At 41.1% G+C, this 14178-nt stretch overlaps 1 protein-coding gene across 2 annotated transcripts in view; it reads left to right on the plus strand.

The window, feature by feature from the left end:
- FANCI (FA complementation group I) overlaps nt 1-14178 on the plus strand; it is a gene marked incomplete at its 3' end in the record, with an annotated part of 83788 nt that overhangs the window by 65288 nt on the left and 4322 nt on the right. For both annotated transcript variants that reach the window (XM_082385834.1, XM_082385833.1), the window contains exons 25-34: nt 4633-4799; nt 5445-5518; nt 6945-7061; nt 9224-9275; nt 10119-10246; nt 10346-10414; nt 10600-10693; nt 10969-11156; nt 12233-12286; nt 12369-12428. In XM_082385834.1, coding sequence (XP_082241960.1) covers nt 4633-4799; nt 5445-5518; nt 6945-7061; nt 9224-9275; nt 10119-10246; nt 10346-10414; nt 10600-10693; nt 10969-11156; nt 12233-12286; nt 12369-12428 — 1003 coding nt within the window. The remainder of the gene's footprint in view (nt 1-4632; nt 4800-5444; nt 5519-6944; nt 7062-9223; nt 9276-10118; nt 10247-10345; nt 10415-10599; nt 10694-10968; nt 11157-12232; nt 12287-12368; nt 12429-14178) is intronic.

Genomic DNA, 14178 nt, shown 5'->3' on the forward strand with positions numbered 1-14178 from the left:
TGAAATCGTATCAAGTATCTTTTCCGACCACAACGCTATGAGACTAGATATCAATTACAGGAAAAGATCTGTAAAAAATACAAACACATGGAGGCTACACAATACACTACTTAATAACGAAGTGATCACTGAAGAAATCAAAGGGGAAATCAAAAAATACCTAGAAACAAATGACAATGGAGATACGACGACCCAAAACCTATGGGACGCAGCAAAAGCAGTGCTAAGAGGGAAGTTTATAGCAATACAAGCCTACCTCAAGAAACAGGAAACATCTCGAATAAACAACCTAACCTTGCACCTAAAGCAATTAGAGAAAGAAGAACAAAAAAACCCCAAAGCTAGCAGAAGGAAAGAAATCATAAAGATCAGGTCAGAAATAAATGAAAAAGAAATGAAGGAAACAATAGCAAAAATCAATAAAACTAAAAGCTGGTTCTTTGAGAAGATAAACAAAATTGATAAACCATTAGCCAGACTCATCAAGAGAAAAAGGGAGAAGACTCAAATCAATAGAATTAGAAATGAAAAAGGAGAAGTAACCACTGACACTGCAGAAATACAAAAGATCATGAGAGATTACTACAAGCAACTCTACGCCAATAAAATGGACAACCTGGAAGAAATGGACAGATTCTTAGAAATGCACAAACTGCCGAGACTGAACCAGGAAGAAATAGAAAATATGAACAGACCAATCACAAGCACTGAAATTGAAACTGTGATTAAAAACCTTCCAACAAACAAAAGCCCAGGACCAGATGGCTTCACAGGTGAATTCTATCAAACATTTAGAGAAGAGCTAACACCTATCCTTCTCAAACTCTTCCAAAATATTGCAGAGGGAGGAACACTCCCAAACTCATTCTACGAGGCCACCATCACCCTGATACCAAAACCAGACAAAGATGTCACAAAGAAAGAAAACTACAGGCCAATATCACTGATGAACATTGATGCAAAAATCCTCAACAAAATACTAGCAAACAGAATCCAACAGCACATTAAAAGGATCATACACCATGATCAAGTGGGGTTTATCCCAGGAATGCAAGGATTCTTCAATATACGCAAATCAATCAATGTGATACACCATATTAACAAATTGAAGGAGAAAAAACATATGATCATCTCAATAGATGCAGAGAAAGCTTTTGACAAAATTCAACACCCATTTATGATAAAAGCCCTGCAGAAAGTAGGCATAGAGGGAACTTTCCTCAACATAATAAAGGCCATATATGACAAACCCACAGCCAACATCGTCCTCAATGGTGAAAAACTGAAACCATTTCCACTAAGATCAGGAACAAGACAAGGTTGCCCACTCTCACCACTATTATTCAACATACTTTTGGAAGTGTTAGCCACAGCAATCAGAGAAGAAAAAGAAATAAAAGGAATCCAAATCGGAAAAGAAGAAGTAAAGCTGTCACTGTTTGCAGATGACATGATACTATACATAGAGAATCCTAAAGGTGCTACCAGAAAACTCCTAGAGCTAATCAATGAATTTGGTAAAGTAGCAGGATACAAAATTAATGCACAGAAATCTCTTGCATTTCTATACACTAATGACGAAAAATCTGAAAGTGAAATTAAGAAAACACTCCCGTTTACCATTGCAACAAAAAGAATAAAATATCTAGGAATAAACCTACCTAAGGAGACAAAAGACCTGTATGCAGAAAATTATAAGACACTGATGAAAGAAATTAAAGATGATACAAATAGATGGAAAGATATACCATGTTCCTGGATTGGAAGAATCAACATTGTGAAAATGACTCTACTACCCAAAGCAATCTACAGATTCAATGCAATCCCTATCAAACTACCACAGGCATTTTTCACAGAACTAGAACAAAAAATTTCACAATTTGTATGGAAACACAAAAGACCCCGAATAGCCAAAGCAATCTTGAGAACGAAAAATGGAGCTGGGGGAATCAGGCTCCCTGACTTCAGACTATAGTACAAAGCTACAGTAATCAAGACAGTTTGGTACTGGCACAAAAACAGAAATATTGATCAATGGAACAGGATAGAAAGCCCAGAGATAAACCCACGCACATATGGTCACCTTATCTTTGATAAAGGAGGCAAGCATATACAGTGGAGAAAAGACAGCCTCTTCAATAAGTGGTGCTGGGAAAATTGGACAGATACATGTAAAAATATGAAATTAGAACACTCCCTGACACCATGCACAAAAATAAACTCAAAATGGATTAAAGACCTAAGTGTAAGGCCAGACACTATCAAACTCTTAGAGGAAAACATAGGCAGAACACTCTATGACATACATCACTGCAAGATTCTTTTTGACCCAGCTCCCAGAGAAATGGAAATAAGAACACAAATAAACAAATGGGACCTAATGAAACTTAAAAGCTTTTGCACAGCAAAGGAAACCATAAACAAGACCAAAAGACAACCATCAGAATGGGAGAAAATATTTGCAAATGAAGCAACTGACAAAGGATTGATCTCCAAGATTTACAAGCAGCTCATGCAGCTCAATAACAAAAAAACGAACAACCCAATCCAAAAATGGGCAGAAGACCTAAATAGACATTTCTCCAAAGAAGATATACAGATGGCCTACAGACACATGAAAGAATGCTCAACATCATTAATCATTAGAGAAATGCAAATCAAAACTACAATGAGATATCATCTCACACCGGTCAGAATGGCCATCATCAAAAAATCTAGAAACAATAAATGCTGGAGAGGCTGTGGAGGAAAGGGAACTCTCTCGCACTGTTGGTGGGAATGTAAATTGATACAGCCACTATGGAGAACAGTATGGAGGTTCCTTAAAAAACTACAAATAGAACTACCATACGATCCAGCAATCCCACTACTGGGCATATACCCTGAGAAAACCATAGTTCAAAAAGAGTCATGTACCAAAATGTTCATTGCAGCTCTATTTACAATAGCCAGGACATGGAAGCCACCTAAATGTCCATCGACAGATGAATGGATAAAGAAGATGTGGCACATATATACAATGGAATATTACTCAGCCATAAAAAGAAATGAAATGGAGGTATTTGTAATGAGGTGGATGGAGTTAGAGTCTGTCATACAGAGTGAAGTAAGTCAGAAAGAGAAAAACAAATACAGTATGCTAACACATATATACGGAATCTAAGGGGAAAAAAAGCCATGAAGAACCTAGTGGCAAGACGGGAATAAAGACACAGACCTACTAGAGAATGGACTTGAGGATATGGGGAGGGGGTGGGGTGAGATGTGACAGGGTGAGAGAGTGTCATGGACATATATACACTACCAAATGTAAAATAGATAGCTAGTGGGAAGCAGCCGCATAGCACAGGGAGATCAGCTCGGTGCTTTGTGACCACCTAGAGGGGTGGGATGGGGAGGGTGGGAGGGAGGGAGATGCAAGAGGGAAGAGATATGGGAACATATTGTATATGTATAATTGATTAACTTTGTTATAAAGCAGAAGCTAACACACCATTGTAAGGCAATTATACTTCAATAAAGATGTTTAAAAAAAAAAAAATCACAATGAGATATCAGTAAACACCTGTTAGAATGCCTAGAAGTTTAGATTGACCATACTGGAGTGTTGTCGTGGATGTGGAAGAATTTGAACTCTTATACACTGTTGACAGAAATGTAAAATGGTGCAGCCACTTTGGAAAATAGTTTGGCGGTTTCTTAAAAAAGTTAAGCACATACCTACCATATGATATTCCCACCCCACTCTTAGATATTTACCCAAAAGAAACGAAAGTAGATGTTCATATAAAGGTTTGTATACGGCAGCTTTATCTGTAACAGCAAAATCTGGAAACAACCTAAAAGTCTGTCAATAGATGGATGGATAAATTGGTGAATGGACAAGCTGTGGTACATCCATACCCTGGAGTACTACTCAGCAATAAAATGGGACAAACTACCAATACATGCAGCAACATAGGTGAATCTCAAAAGCATATGCTGTTAGCAAAGCCAGGTTCTAAAGGCTGCATAATGAATGATACCATTTTTACTTTTTTTTTTTTTTTTTTTTTTAAACTTTGGGTTTATTTATTTTATTTATTTATGGCTGTGTTGGGTCTTCGTTTCTGTGCGAGGGCTTTCTCTAGTTGTGGCAAGTGGGGGCCACTCTTCATCTCGGTGCGCAGGCCTCTCATTATCGCGGCCTCTCTTGTTGTGGAGCACAGGCTCCAGACGCGCAGGCTCAGTAATTGTGGCTCACGGGCCTAGTTGCTCCGCGGCATGTGGGATCTTCCCAGACCAGGGCTCGAACCCGTGTCCCCTGCATTGGCAGGCAGATTCTCAACCACTGCGCCACCAGGGAAGCCCCCTGAATGATACCAGTTTTATATGATAGTTTGTAAATAGTAAAATCACTGGGACAAGAAACAGACCAGTGGTTGCTTGCAAAATCGAGGAGAAATAATTGATTACAAAGGAGCACATGGAAACTTTTAGGGTGATGGAAATATCTTGATTGTGGGGCTGAGTACACAACTGTGTAAGTTAGTCAGAATTCATAGAACTATACATCTATAGGATGGGAATTTTACTGTATGTAAATTGTACCTTAGTGAACCTGACTTTGAAAATAAAATCACTTTTCCCCAGGGTCTTGCTTTGGAGATACACTTCAATTCCTACTTCAGTGGAAGAGTTGGGAAAGAAAGAGAAAGGAAAGAACATCTCGCTGCTGTGCTTGGAGGGTTTGCAGAAAATATTCAGTGCCGTGCAACAGTTCTACCAGCCCAAGATTCATCAGTTTCTCAGGGCTCTGGGTGGGCATTTCAATTCTGATAAATTGGCTCTCTCTGAGTTTGTCTTTTTTTTTTTTTTTTTTCATTTATTTAATTTTTTTGGCTGCATTGGGTCATTGCTGCTGCACGCAGGCTTTCTCTAGTTGCAGTGAGCGGGGGCTACTCTTTGTTGCGGGGCGCAGGCTTCTCATTGTGGTGGCTTCTCTTGTTGCAGAGCACAGGCTCTAGGCGCGCGGTCTTCAGTAGTTGTGGCGCACGGGCTTAGTTGCTCCACGGCATGTGGGATCTTCCCGGACCAGGGCTCGAACCCGTGTCCCCTGCATTGGCAGGCGGATTCTTAACCACTGCGCCACCAAGGAAGCCCTGAGTTTGTCTTTCTTAACCAAACCTCTTGATTCTAGTTGTTAACCTACCAGAGGACACCTGAGAAGTCCTAATGTTGCTAAGGAGTGACATCTAGTGGATTCAGAATTGGCACTTACTGGATTACATTTATCCACAAACAGTGACTGGAAAATGGAATATAGTATTAAGAAATTGCAGAATGTTAGGAATATAATTAAATCTGCCTCCAGACTTTTTTGGCTTCCTAAAATTTTAGTATGAAAAGGCAAAAAAAAAGCCCAAGCCCATTTCAAAGAAGGTAGAGTTCTTTTCCTTTCCTAGATGCCACAGATGAGGAAGAAGAGGTGGAAGTCAGTGTCACTCAAAGAGCAGCATTCCAGATCCGGCAGTTTCAGGTGAGAAGCCTGGGAAACTGCAGTACTTTGTGAGGGTCCTTGGAAAGGGACTGTTAGCAGGGCCAGCTGGTGAGAATGGGCAGACAGTGAGCAAGCAGAACAGGAATTTCTTCTGGGTCATCATTCAAGCAACAAGACAAAGCTCTTAGAATGAGAGAGAATGCATTTAAGAGGATTCTAGGAAGGATGTGTATTTAAGCCACCCCAACCTGCAGGAGTCATTGCCTCTAAGAATCACTGTTTGAGCTGATACAGAGAGATAGCCAGGAGCCCATTAATGCATGCAAATATAATTTGGCTTTGTCTGTCAGATTGCATAAAAACTGGACAGTGAAGCCTATTAGCTTCTTTTTTTTTTTTTAATTAATTAATTAATTTATTTATTTATGGCTGCATTGGGTCTTCTTTGCTGCCCACGGGCTTCCTCTAGTTGCGGAGCTTGGGGGCTACTCTTCGTCGCGGTGCACAGGCCTCTCATTGTGGTGGCCTCTTTTTGCTGCGGAGCGTGGGCTCTAGGTGCGCGGGCTTCGGTAGTTGTGGCTCGCAGGCTCTAGAGCACAAGCTCAGTAGTTGTGGCTCGGGGGCCTAGCTGCTCTGCGGCATGTGGGATCATCCTGGACCAGGGCTCGAACCCGTGTCCCCTGCATTGGCAGGCAGACTCCTAACCACTGCGCCACCAGGGAAGTCCCTCCTGTTAGTTTCTAACCACTAGTTGTCACAATATCAGGATCTTTTATCACAGAGGACTTCTTTAATAAATAATTTTAAAGTTCCTATTATATGCCAGGGACTGTTCCAGGTGCTGAAGATATAGCAAGGGATAAAAGAGACAAAACCCTACCCTCACAGAGCTTACATTGTAGTGGGAAGAGACTAACAGACAAAATACAGTGTTTCAGGTGGTGAGAGAGAAACAGAGAAAAGGAAAACAGGGAAGGTGTGTAGGGAATACCAGCATTGGGGCGTGGTCTAGCCCTGAGGTCGGCAGATGGGCTTCAGGGAGTTGCAAACCACCCAAAACTGGGTGCACGGGAATTCCCTGGCGGTGCAGTGGATAGGACTCAGTGCTTTCACTGCCATGGGCCCGGGTTCAATCCCTGGTCAAAGAACTAAGATCCCGTAAGCTGTGTGGCATGGCCAAAACAAAGAGAAAAAAAAACTGGGTGCACAATTCATTCCTGATGTACATTTGGCAGGGGGCTGGAGAAAGAGTCCATAGTTCTCAAGAGAACACTTAGACCTACGATCAGAAACAGGGTAGGAAACCACCTATTCAATCCAGGTTTATTTTCAGCTTTTATCCTCTTGGATTTTTGGTGTTTTTGAATCCTTTCTGTCCCAGCCTTAGGAATCTCCGGGTAGATGTCTCTTCTCCCTGCTAGTAAGATGTCTGCTAATGTTTCTGTGTATACTTTTCCTTTCTCAGAGGTCCTTGTTGAATATACTTAGCAGCCAAGAAGAAGACTTTAATAGCAAAGAAGCCCTCCTACTTGTCACTGTTCTCTCCAACTTGTCCAAGCTACTGGAGCCCTCCTCCACTCAGGTATGAGTACCACTCATTCACTCCCACTTAGCATCCCTCAGAAGGCAAGGAGTGTTATGTCCTAAAGTGTATATCTAAATGTCTGCTTGAAATCTGGCTTATTTAAAATAATATATTCAATTATGCTTCTGAATTAATATAAGATCTATAAGATGTACCTTTCGCTACATAGTGTTTCTACCATGTTATAATTACTGTTTTTGTTTGTTTGGCCACTGTCAAGGGTAAACAGTAAGCACTACAGAAAAAAATCTTGTTTATCTGTGTTCAGCCTTCTTAATGTGGGTTTTTCCCCACTCTTGGTGTTCTCTGTTCTTTTCTAAAATGAAAGTATGTTAATTATCAAGAAGGTAGCTGACATTCAGCAGTTAACTTTGTCATCAAGGTTAGCTGGTACTGAGTTTGGGGGAGATTCAACAAAAGGTGATAAGTCAGAAAGCATGATCATAGTCCTAAAACAGAATCAGTTCTGCCCAGATAGGTTTTAGGTATATGTGTATGGGTCTGCACACATACATGAAGAATATATGTACCCACGTGAGCATTCACACATACAGAATAAGAGAAGTGCCACATTTTGTGGGTCTGTTCCATTCAGGAGTGATTTCCCTAGAGGATGATAAAGAGAGTGCTTGAGAGCCTAGGGCTGTGCGGTTCTACCAGACCTCCTTCCTGATCTGTGAGGAGACAAGTTGGAGTGCTGAGATGCAAGCCTCCTTGTGTAAGGCCTTGCTTTAGGAAGAGCTAGCCAGACCATAGCCCTGTGTGTTATGGTGTTTGAGCACTGAAAAGCAGACTTGATTTTCCTGTTGTCCTAGTTCCAGGTAGCCCAAAGAAAATCCCTTTTGTTACTTATGTCATCCTAGATCAAAACAATGCATCTCTGCACTTTACTTTCAGCTTCATTCTTTCGTATTGCTAATTTTGCTGCAAGGAGCCCAGGATTAGGAAAGAAACACAGACAGAGAATTGGAACATGGTGACATCTGAGGGAAAATAAATAGATGTGGAAAGGCTAATACAAACAGGAAATTTTTTAAATTTAGTTTTCATCACGCACCCCCTCGTAACTTCAGGTAGTCTGTTTAAAATTTTTTAATTTAATTTTGAATGGGTAATAAAGTTCTATGATTTGAAAACCAAAAATTATAAAAAGATTTACAGGAAATGGTCTCCCTTCTATCCATGTCCTCCATCTGTTCAGTTCTTCTTCTCCCCCGGTAAGTAAATATCTTCTTTTAGTTTCTTATGTAAAGAGTTTTTTATTCCTGTAGAGCAATATGAATATAGATTCTTATTCCTGACCCTACCCTTTTCACACAAAAGCTTGTTCAGCATCCTGCTTTATTTATTTGTTGCATTTAATACTGTATTCTGGAAATCAGTATTCTACAGTAATCACTGTATTCTGGAAACCCTTTTTGTATCAGTTCGCAGAGAACTTTCAGTTAGCCTCTAAATTGATCTTTTTCCCCAACAGATCAAAAACTAGATTCTTACTCATCGTTTTACTCTTAAGTATCACTGCATTTCAGTGCCTTTGTGGCTGAAAGCCTATCCCAAACAACTGCTGAAGCAGAAAGCTGAGTGTGTATCTGGAAACATAGGACCTACTATCCCAAGACCTTAAGCTTCCCCGAACTCTGTTTTTTGGCCTCTTTTCTTTTTCTTTCTTCTTCTTTTTTTTTTAATCCCTCCTCCCTTTTAACCTCCTGTGGCCTCTTGGCTCCTAATAGCTAATTCGACTATCACTATGGCCAGGATCTTACTCTCCTGCACCTCTGTTAGCTTACTATCCTTAAAGATGTCTCAAATGCAGAGAGTGTGGGGCATGGGAAGAGGAAAAAGGGTACTTTAGCCCTAGACCGTGGTGGTAGGGGCAGAGGAAGCTCAAAGGGTAAGAGCCCAGACCCCAGGACCTTTGGCCCTTAATGAGGGCATTGAGAATTGAGTCATATGCTATATTTGAGAAAAGTATCAATAATTCTTCTCATAACTTTGGACTTATTTTTATGCTGTTTTTAGTAGATTACCACTTTAGATCCAGGCACGTGTTTTAGCAGGTGATTTGCTTAGACTTGGAAAGGTCTAGGGCTCTTTTAGTCTGACAACACCTAGGTCTGTCTTTTGGCATGATTCTGTAATATCTGAATGATCTCTAGTTTGTGCAGATGTTATCCTGGACAACTAAGATTTGCAAGGAAAACAGCTGGGGTAAGTTTCCTGACATGTTTCCTTTTAGGCTTTATATAAAATCATCACCACCAAACAACATTTAGAAAATTACATATTCACCAGAGTGGCCAAAATGAAAAAAACACACACAGTACCAGTACCAAGTGTTGGTAAGAATATAGAGCAGTTGAACCTCTCATTCGCTGCTGCTGGAGCTGTAAGTTGGTATAACCACTCTGGAAAACTGTTTAGCAATATCTAACTACTAAAATTAAACATATGCTTATGATCCAGCAGTTCCACTCCCAGCAAAAATAGGTGGAAGAATTCTCACAGCAGCACTATTCTGATAGGCAAAATCGAACCCAAACATTCATCAGCAGTAGAATGGATCAAGGGATTGTGCTGTATACACATAGTGGAATACTGTAATGAGAATGAACAAACTCCAGTGACACAACATGGAGGAATCTCACACACATAACATTCAACCAAAGACAACAGACACAAAAAAGAGTACTTACTGTACGATTCCATTTAGATAAAGTTCAAAATCAGACAAAACTGGATTACAGTTACAAGGCAGAATAACAGTTTCCTTGGTGGGGTGAGGGGGTGGTTCTGGGGTGCTGGTAGTGTTCTATTTCTTGACCTGTGTGCTAGTTATGCAGTGATGGTGACTAATAATGGGAAGCATCTCCCTTGTTTGGACTCGTGGATAGAAGTGCACCTTTGTGGGAGAGCTGCCTTGATTGGAGTGTGTGTAGCACAGGGATATTGTGCCTGAAACATGACGAGCTACATGTTCCAGTTAGGCACCCCACACCCCCCAAAGGACTGACTTGAATTATAACTTACCTTTTCTTTCCTTCCTACTCCTAGAGGATGCCTCATTTTGCAAGGGCTTGATGAATTTGCTCTTCAGCCTCCATGTTTTGTGTAAGAGTCCTGTGACCCTGCTGCGTGACTTGTCCCAGGATATCCATGGACATATTGGAGACATAGACCAGGTACCATAGTGAGCCTTTAATACAACACCCTGAGTTGGGGATAGAAGCCAGGGGAACAGCCTTACTGTCATTATATCTCACCTCTCTTTCCCTCCCTAGGATGTAGAAGTGGAGAAAACAAACCACTTTGCAATGGTGAATTTGAGAACAGCTGCCCCTACTGTCTGTGTAAGTGTTGATCCCCGACCCTTGGGAAATAGCCTTGTCGTACCTTCCATTTTATTCCCTGTGAAGAGTGAATTATAGTGGCTCGCGTCCTGAGGCCTGTAACCCACCCGCAGGTGGCCATGGTTATCATATTACACCAGCAGCTGTGTGCAGTGAGCCATGCCAGGCATTCTTTTCTTTCACAGTTACTTCTTCTGAGTCAGGCTGAGAAGGTCCTGGAAGAAGTGGACTGGCTAATCACCAAGCTTAAGGGACAAGTGAGCCAAGAAATCATACCAGGTAAGTTAACTAAAATCTGAATTGGAGGACTGCATAAAAGCAGATGCCCTGAGCTCTGTTTGTTTGTGCTAGATTTCCAAAGTAATGAAGGAAGTAGAAGGTAGTGTGCCTTATGACAGCATGATTATTAATGTATTTTGCATGATGAATTAAATACATGCTCATTTTCCCTACAGACTTCCTAGTTAATGTTTCATTGGTTTCTAAATCTCTTTCACTTGAACTAGAAAATAAGGTCAGTTGGGTTTGAATATGCCAGTTTCCTTTCCTTTCAGAAGAAGCCTCTTCTCAGGCAGCCCTACCAAATCATCCCATTGAGAAAGCCATCATCATACAATTGGGAACTCTGCTTACATTTTTCCACGAGCTGGTGCAGACAGCCCTGCCGTCAGGCAGCTGTGTGGACACCTTATTAAAGGACCTTTGCAAAATGTACACCATTCTTACAGCGCTTGTCAGATATGTGAGTATTGGAGAGACAATCACTACTATCATTCTGTCCCACCCAGCCAGGACATTACCCCCTGCTGCAGAACGCCCCTGTGCAGAGAGCTCTTGACTACATCTTTGCAAATGATGGTTTGATCAGTAGGTGGCAGCCGTCTCCACAGGCCCGGAAATAACGGTTGAGGCATAATTCTAAATCTGTTTTTAGAGGCCCTTATTTCTTTAGCATATGAGTATGTAGCACCTGATGGAGAGTAAATGCCTCTTCAAACACCTTCTAGGACTCAGTCTAAACTATAGCTATAGAACTTAATCTGATTCCAACTGCACAAAAAATTAGACTATTTCAGACCAGTCTGGGCACTGAAAAGGTGTTTGTTCCTTTAACAAGTGGGTGTTAAATGCCTCACAGGTCAGGTACTAGGGTAGGGAATAAGTTTATTTTTAAAAAATAAAAGGCATAACTTGCCCTGGGTTTAAGTTAATGCTTCTTAGTATCTGTTAACAAGAAACTCTTTTTGTACTTGCAATATTTTGATTCTCAGCAGACATTCAGAGAGTGATAAGAACTAGGTAATTTAGTTCTGATTCTAGCAACGACCCACATTAAATACTTAGAAAGGCACAGACAACCCAAGAAAGATAGTAGACCACCTCACACCATGTACCCAAACAGCAGTGTGGCCATTTCTGAGAACGTGCAGCTCTGGCTACAAGGTATGGCTACTAAGCTTCTGTGGTAGAAATACTGAGAACCTCTAATCTTTATTGGCTTTTTCTAAAGCAAAAACAGCAAAGTCATTGGTTTTCTAGATGCAGGGACTACCAGCCTGAAGGATTTTTAAAGCAATAAACGGAACAAGTCAGAAACAGAAACCCTTTATTGCCTGCTGTCTGGGAAGCTTTGGAGCTTAGAGGAGGGGAAAAAGGAAGCCTTGAGTCTTGGATTCTCCATGAATATGGTAGCTTACTTTCTTTTCCCTCTCCAGTCAGAGCAATAAGTCATACTCCATTTGCTCACTGAGTCACTACCTGTAGTTTCATGGGACATTTATATAGGAAGGCATGCTAAATCTTGGAATCTTTTGTTAGTATCTCCAGGTGTGTCAGCACTCCAGAGGAATTCCGAAAAATATGGAAAAGCTGGTGAGCTGAGAATGCCTTTCCTAGGAATGGGGAAAGCATCTTATTCATACAGTTACATTGATTTCCTTTTCCTTTGCTGCAGGTGAAGCTGTCAGGTTCGCATCTGACCCCGCTATGCTATTCTTTCATTTCTTACATACAGGTAAGTGATTCAGAGTCTGTACCAAAATGCATCTTCAAGTAAGAAAGGACTCCTTATATTCCCAGGGGACCACTAGGTCACCTGAGCTAAGCGTATATAAAGTTTCTTCCCTACTTAAAGTAAGCCAAAGGTGCCCATATGAGAACAAGCCAAGGTTTGAAGTCTTTACAGCAAGGAAATCTTTATATATAAAAAAAAAAAGTTTGATTTAGAGAGAGAAGGCATTTGATATGTGTGCACTTGGAGCAGGGGAGAAACAAACATGCTTGGGCTCAGTGACTTGGTTTATTTCTGGGTGATTCCAAATCCATGCCTTTGGGCATCCTTTGGGAATGTAAGTAAAGTAGCGGCATAGTGAGAATGAATGAGGTGATGCATGGAAAGTGCTTAACACAACACCAGGCAAGTGTTCTCTAATGTTAGCTGTTCTAATAAAATGAACGTGGCCTTACAGCATCATTTCCCAAGCTGAACTCTATGGAACGTTCTGCCAAATAGTAATATTAGGTATTAAAAAGACCAAGAACAGGACTTCCCTGGTGGCGCAGTGGTTAAGAATCTGCCTGCCAACGCAACTAAGCCCGTGCTCCGCAACAAGAGAAGCCACTGCAATGAGAAGCCCGCACACTGTGACAAGGAGTAGCCCCCACTCGCCGCAACTAGAGAAAGCCTGTGTGCAGCAACAAAGACCCAACGCAGCCAAATAAATAGGTGAATAAATAAGTTAATTAATTTTTTAAAAAATTTAAAAAAAAAAGAAAAAAAGACCAAGAACAGCTAGTTAAGAGGCCAAGCTGAGACTTGAACCCAAGTACTTTGACTCTACAACAGGGGTCAGCAAACATTTTCTGCAAAAGGCCAGATGGTAAATGCTTTTAGGTTTTACAGACCATACAGTCACTGTCACAACTAAACTCTGCCGTTGTAGCATAAAAGCAGCCATAGTCAATACACAAATGAATGAGCTTGGCTGTGTTTAATAAAACTTTATTTTGAAAAACAAGCAGTGGGCCTCTGATGTTTAGTTGGTCACCCCTTGCTCTAGAATCATACTTGGTACTCATTGACATGTAAAATGTTGGGAGGTTTTGGGGTTTTGTGTTTGACCCCATTCTCAAGCTCTTCTTTTGCTTATCACCAGGCACCTTCTAGACTATCTTTTTTTCTACACTACACAAAAACCAGTTTATGTATTCCCTGGATATTTCCCCCCTTCTCGATTCATATTTGACTTAAAGCCTTACTTGACAAGTCAGCTGATCCACAGGCAAACATTTTTCTCTTTGTGAGATGTGCTTAATGAGTGACCTTGGGCAAGAGCCCATGGTTCCACTAACTCCAACTTCTATCTAGAAATCTGGATTGCATTTGCCGCATCTTTCAGAGAGCTGTTTATTCTCTTATAGCCCCTTTCTTTTTCTCATAGCCTTGGATCTCAATGGGAAGAAAGCAATGAAAGCCATTGCTCCAAAACCCTTAGCATCCTGCTCAGAACTGTATACCTTTAAAAGATGCTTCTCTTCCAGCTACAATTTTAGTCCTACCTGAATCAGCAGAAATGGGCAGTAGATGGGGTTGATTTAGGGAGTTCCAACAAGGTCCCATGTTGGGTACAACTTTTAGGAAGATGGCTCACTTCCCATTTGGTCCACGTGAGTTCTATCTATGGCTGCTACTCTGCCCCTCCCTTAAAAAGTCTTCACCCTCTACCCTGCCTTCCAGGGCCAAAAACAAGTTTCTTCATACCAGC

Source organism: Balaenoptera borealis, assembly GCF_965194805.1.
Source record: "Balaenoptera borealis genome assembly, chromosome: 3".
NCBI classification, from domain to species: Eukaryota; Metazoa; Chordata; class Mammalia; order Artiodactyla; family Balaenopteridae; genus Balaenoptera; species Balaenoptera borealis.